We start from the raw sequence: 6662 nt of genomic DNA on the forward strand, positions 1-6662 counted from the left end.
CCTTATTTTGCTTCGTATAACACTGGCTTTCACTGTGTCCGGGTTTTGAGCAATATGTGCATTTTTTCTCACTTGTTTCTTCTTAAGGCTTCATCACTGTCGGAGGTTCCTTCTGAATTGCGTTTTTTGTACTTTCCTCTGTAGATGATTAATGTTTTTGTTTCGTTCTCGTTCTCTTTCCAAATAGTCTCGTTCCTCTTGAAGAGCCATTTGGTATGCGTCATTCAATCGGGTTGGACCTTGTACCGCTACTTTACTGCTTATCTCATTTCTCAATCCGTCTGTGAACTTCTTTACGCGAATAAGGTTCTCTTTCCGTCACTCATAGTCTTTAAATACAGCCTCGGTATAATCTATAGCTCGTTGTATTTGTCTATCCTTTTCTGAATATTTCTTTATATAACTGTCTACACGTTCGTTGATCATTTAGCATAATTGGTTCCTTTCCTGTTGTAGCAGAGACAAAGTCTTTCCACGTCTACCGAATTCTATCGTAAGTGCTTCCGACACTTTCTTCGGTGTGAGTGGGGGCAGGATTCGAGTGGCCACGCGTTGAGCTTTGCCCTTTAATTTACGTGCACGTCGAACTCCATTAAATTTTTTAATAAACTGTTAATTGTTTTTCTATCACATTCATTTAGAAAATATGGAACACTTTCCGGTTGTGGCATTTGTAACTGTAACTGTAAAGGTGGGGCAGTGGGATTTGGATTTTGATTGCTTTGTTTGATTATTTCCGCGCGTAGTTTTTCGTTTTGAAGACCCATTGCCTTTAATTGTTCCTCCATTTTCCTCATCACAGTTTTCATTGTGAAATATTCGTCGCGAAGGGTTTCTGGGGTCACTGCACTTAGATTTTCGCCTGACATATCTTTTTAATTTAGAGCCAAAGCTTGTCGGGGTGGTCATTTTCACTATTATTTATTTGGGAAAATGAACGTTATTTTGAACCGTCTCATGTAAATTATCGCTCACTTCACTTGTCTCACTATGCGTGGGTGATTCTTCACTTGTATCGCTTTTTATTGTGTATGAATCACGGAATGATTTAAACATCAATGTATATTTTATCTTTCATATGTGTTTTCTGGCAGTAAACTTCGCCTTTTATTATTTTCAATAAATCAAATCAAACGGCAACATTCAAAATTCAGTTATAATGTGTTTACTTACTGTCTGGGTTCGTACTTTTTTCAACACTTTATTCACACTTTTGTGTCTGTGGATCTGTTTGTGTTGTGTAAATAAAGTTGGTACTTACCCAGATCAGCAGTGTAGTTATTATCTGCATCTCTAGCCTCCGCATACAGTTCAGGTGTCTTCTTAAAACTGCAGCTCCTCGGGTCTTGAAGAAAAAGTTTGAAGATTTCTCAGGGTCTCAGCTCTCAGGGGAGCTGAGACGCTGTTGCTATGCGAGATTACTTCTAAGTTTCCGGAAGGTATCTCTCCAACCCGTGTGGAAATGTTAAGCTGGCCCTCTCAAGGGCCCACGTGATTTGCTTCTTTACTACGTTGGCCCTATGTTGGAAAACTACGAAGGGCCAACATAGTTTCAACATGCTCACCTTCGAAGGCCCCACGTGGGCTGCCCCCGAAGGGCCAATGAAGCCAATGAAAAGGGCATCAAGGGCATCGAGGGGATCATCTGCAACTTCCGGCACTTCTCCTTCACCTCCGCCTCTTTCTTCTTCGTCACTTGAATCTTCGTCAGCCAGAATAGCATCCATGATATCGGCATTGTAAACTACATAAAATTCTCTCGGCTCTTGATCATATTCTTCATCGAAGCCGGTCTCTTCGCGGGTTTCATTGTCAGTACCTTACACAGGAGCAGAAAATACCGGAATCGGTGCCAGGTCCATAAAAAAATCAGACTCTTCATTCTCTTCTGCAAATATTTTCAAATAATTACTTGTAATTACAAATTTTCAGTGACAACTGCAGTTTATAAAAGCGATCTCATCATGATAGACTAAAAATGAAATATCAAACTCCAGGAAATACCAAGATTATCTATAGAAGGGTAGGAATCAATTGCATGATTGCAAAAAAGCATCTCATGAAAATAACATTTTATTGACAATAACCATGTATTATTTTTCTAATGAATATGGTCAATGAATATGGACAAATCGATATTTTTCGCACCTAATTTTATTCAAATTCTTCTCATCCATATCTTACGTTGTGTTTTTCTATTTATTCACATTCATAAACACCACTGACACCTCAGACTGCCACTCTTATCTGACACCTATCAATTTTTATAGGTTATGAAACAGTTGACCGCAATCCGCTACTCCGCTCCGCGTAATACCTGATCAGTGATCACAGGGGATCAGTCCCTATTCTGATCAATCTAATTCTTCTGAACTATAAGAAATCGCATAAATATCCCAGCCTTTGAAATTTTGTATGTTTTTCACGTTTAAAAAACAATAGTGAACGTTTTTTGTGTCGAACATTTTATAACAATTGAATCTGTAAATTCTTTGACATATTTTTAGAAATGTAATAAAGCTGAATAATAAAAATGTTTCTACGTTCAACATCTCAAATTAAGATAGAAAAAATCATGATTTTTTCTTCTAGTTTGGTGATCGGACTTGGAATTTTTCGTAATAAAAATGAAGGGACAAATACATAAACCCTAGCGAGGGCCCAGCTGGGCATTCCCACAGTGGGCTGCCTTTATAGGGCCTCTGGAGGGCCACTAATATATGAAGACGAATTTCCTGTATCCTGGCAGGATCGCCACTGTGAAAACGCAAATTTTATGAGTTTCTTTTTTTAAAAATATTCATTGCGTTTTTAGGAAGGTATTGACTTTTGGAGACTATTTATGCAGATATAATATTTATTCGAATGATATGTTCGCTCTAAGAGTACAGTATAGAATGCGCTGAGCCAGGAGGCCTGTCTGCTTATATACAATTCCTTATCTTGACGTTTGGACCAATATGGCGTTGATCGTTGAACCTCTTCACAAGTAGTAGTAGAATTTCAGACTCAGACTGCACTAGTACTTTAATATTATACTAAGATTGGTGGAGTGAGAAGGACCGAGAGGGAGCGCGACAGCCTCCAGTTGGCCTCCAGGAAGCATGGTGACGCGCCGTCGCTACATGAAATTCTTATTTGACGCTGGTCGCGTTTCATTACTGCAGTTCCAGGGGAGTGTGCTGAATTGAGTCAGCGCGCCGAGTCTCCGCCGCTGATTGGTCCTGTGCTTCCCAGTACTCTTGTACGTAGCGGGACTCACATCCACTGCGCATGTACTGGGAAACCTACTCTTCTTAGTACCTGACTTCGCATCTCAGCCGATGTAGAATTTTGACAGATTGTTGTTGTGGATGGTAGACCACCAGTTAAGTATTTCCACCGTAGTACATGGAATAAGAGTTTTCATAACAAATTAAAATAATGAACAATTAATTGGTTTTAACTCAGGAGTTCCGAGGTTGGCTTGAAGGAAAATAAAGATTCTTTACTGTGAGCTCATTTCCCCCTAAGCTAAGCGATTTCACCTTCCACGTTCCTACGCTAGCCTCAACGGATTACTCATGGATTCCTCTTTGAGAACGTCGTACAAATGATTTTAACTACACTTCATTTTCTAATAGGCGTTCCTATTGGTGGTGACGCCGCTACGGGGACGGGGTGATGGGTCTACAATTCATTGCCTTATGGACGGAAGGACCTCGGCATCTTCGCATTTTCGACAGTAATCTTTCCTTCCCTCCATTATTGCCAAAATTGCTCTATGGTGCTCGTTATACAGTCTCAAAAAGGTTCTACTCCAGGTGGATAAGTCGTTCCACATTTTTAGTAACGAACAACGCTACTTCCAAACTGGCGGGTATCCTAACAGGATTCATATGAACGGACATCCTCAGGTACTTTATCTGAGAGACGACTTCAGGCCACATACTTTACACTGACGATCAAATTTAACCCCAAAAGAAATTCAACGCGTAACAACTCAGTCATAAAATACATATCTTAATTAGCGGTAAAATAGAAACATGTTTAATCTTCACAAACAACTATTCAAGAAAAACGAACGAATAATATTTCTTAAAAAAAAAAAACCATTAAAATCATAAATAAGACACAAGAAAAAATTTTACTAACGAAGGAAATTCATGACGCCTATCTCGTTTCTGGAAAACTTGAAGTCCAATGGACTCGTCCAACTTTGTGATTGCACGTACAAAGAAATGTTCTCGGAGTGATCAGTGTCAATTGCCATCACGATCTGAATGTCCAGCGTCGTTTTCGCCACCTTCCCGTTCCTCTTCACCGCTCACGGGCCATGTCCGGTAGTTGCTGCCTTCTTAGGCTCCACGTCCAGATCGAATCGGTAGAAGAGATTCCATCTCCGTTGGCCATTATTATAGACATATTATAGACAGTGTACACCTCTTCTGTCTTTAACGGTGTTATCCATGCATATCTGGTGAGGCTGTCCTCTAATAATAGGAAGTTTCTACTTTCGTATGTAAGTTTGTCAGCGTTTATGATTTCGAAGGGAAATTTGGCAGTTTAATAATTTGTTATTTAACTTAAAATTTGGAATTGGTCCCGAACTGAGAGTCAGAATTTTGACAGCTGCCTGCGAGCTGCTGGGAATGATTGGTGAGCAAAATACGCTCTCAAAAGACTAATCATCCCAAAATTTCGCGTCAATTACTTTCGACTATTAAATTAGTCGATTCAACTTCGGTTTAATTAAATAAATGTTAACGATACCTATAAAGTCGTTAGATACAATAATCCTAGAAAACCGGATTTGGAGGCTGGAAATCTTAGGTCAGCTGACAGGGTTGTCAAAATCGTCCGACCAGGGTCAGAAAGAAATTGATAATTACTACACTTACTAATCAAACACATATTTTTTGTTTCTTTTTTATGTAAACTTGAGCCGAAGGGCTCTCACCAAACCACTCAAACGTCACTAGCGACCAGCGGCCAGTGACAGGTTCACCACAAAAATACACGAACACGTAACACTAAACAACGCACAGATCGCGGTATTACGGCCACGGAGAAGAGGACCCTGGTTTTTCGCATCTAAGTGAGTCCCATGTGATCAACGAAAACCAAGAAAACAACGTCCGCAGTCTCAGCTGGATGATATAAGCAAACCGGCGCGGACAAGGGGGCAGTCATACTGCCGTTCCATAGAATATATTGTAAGTGTACTACGCGCTCGTTTTATTCTCTCTACTCGCCGCCTGGTAGCGTGCAAGTTAAACAAATTCTCTCTCTTACTCCAAGTAATCGGTCACCTGTGCGTGACTTAACGTGGACTTGACTCTCGTTGTAAAGCAAGTCCCACCCGATCGTCTCGTTTGGTCATCTGCGCATGACAGAATGCGCGTTGGCGGGTCCGTAGAGACGAGTATCCGGAAGGAACTCACTCTTAGTTCGACTCTCACGTCACACTACAGTGATGAGAATATTGAGATCAAATTTATTAACCAAGAAAAAGATTATCATCCAACATGCCGGTGGGACGCGGCTCATTAAGAGGCCGAAGGGTGATTACAAGTAAGGTCTAAAATTTGTACTCTTCGCTCTTGAATTTTTGGTTTATTTGTTACAAAAAAACTAGCTTAAAATGTACCGTTGGTTATGATTAATTTATCGGTCCGCGAGTGGGCTCATAAAGCCATAAACGATAGTCGTCAGCAATGGCTAATCGGTGGTGATTAAAATCCATGTAAATTAGAGGCTTCTATTGAATTTAAAATCGGATGAACGCGATACTAAGTAACATTAAATTCAGTGATTTAGAAAGTGACCTTTGCGGTCTTGCGAAATGGCTATGGTTTATTCATGCCACGGTTGTAAAGGTTAGACAAGGCCAAAAGGAGTTATTGACCCGGAAGGTCACTCATCACTAATGCATGGTGTAACAAGCCTTCCGCTGACCATACTAAAATTCACTCGGGATATTTAATATAATAGATAGCCATAGGCTCTGGAGTTTTATAGGATGTAAGATAGCAATTTAAGCGCACCATGCGCGCATGGCGCAGGCACGGCATGTATGTTTAGACGCACGAAGTGCGCGCAGATCAGCACGCAGATGTGTCATCCATGGATGGGCATATGCCTGGCCCGTCGTGCCTTCACGAACGTGCGCCCATGGAGCGAGCACTCAGTGCGCGCGTAAGTAGTGTCTTAAAATTCTTTTGTTTATAATAAAGGAAAGAAAAAGCAAGATTTAATTTTCAATTTTTATTTATGAAATGTAAAGTAAAAACATTTAGAATAAAAAATAAATAAAATTGCATAAAACCGTCCTTAGAAAATATAGAATGACCAGAAGACCATTCATGTACATTTTTTAGCGTCGCTAAATATAGATATATGCCAGGTTCGCTGTATCATGTCGGATTTTGAGAAAATTAACATTTTTGGCCATTTTTTAAGAAAAGCATACAGTGCGAACCGGAAGTGATGCAGCAAATCTGACACCTCAAAAACGTATAGATTGGGTGGTACTATAGTTCAGTTTCCATGTCTTTTTATTTAGTGCGCCTGTGTTACCGAAGTTATCGCAACTTTAATATAAACAACTTTCTGAAAATAAAACAATGAATCCCACGACCAAATTCAGACAACTGCCACGAAATCTCTATTGTAATTTACAA

At 40.0% G+C, this 6662-nt stretch overlaps 1 protein-coding gene across 1 annotated transcript in view; it reads left to right on the top strand.

The window, feature by feature from the left end:
• The first annotated feature begins 5507 nt into the window (after window positions 1-5507).
• Window positions 5508-6662, top strand: part of LOC117183043 — a 2170-nt gene continuing 1015 nt past the window's right edge. Inside the window, exon 1 of the mRNA XM_033376195.1 lies at window positions 5508-5553. Within this exon, the coding sequence (XP_033232086.1) occupies window positions 5508-5553 (46 nt within the window). The remainder of the gene's footprint in view (window positions 5554-6662) is intronic.

This window comes from Belonocnema kinseyi, chromosome 2 (assembly GCF_010883055.1).
Source record: "Belonocnema kinseyi isolate 2016_QV_RU_SX_M_011 chromosome 2, B_treatae_v1, whole genome shotgun sequence".
Taxonomy (NCBI): domain Eukaryota; kingdom Metazoa; phylum Arthropoda; class Insecta; order Hymenoptera; family Cynipidae; genus Belonocnema; species Belonocnema kinseyi.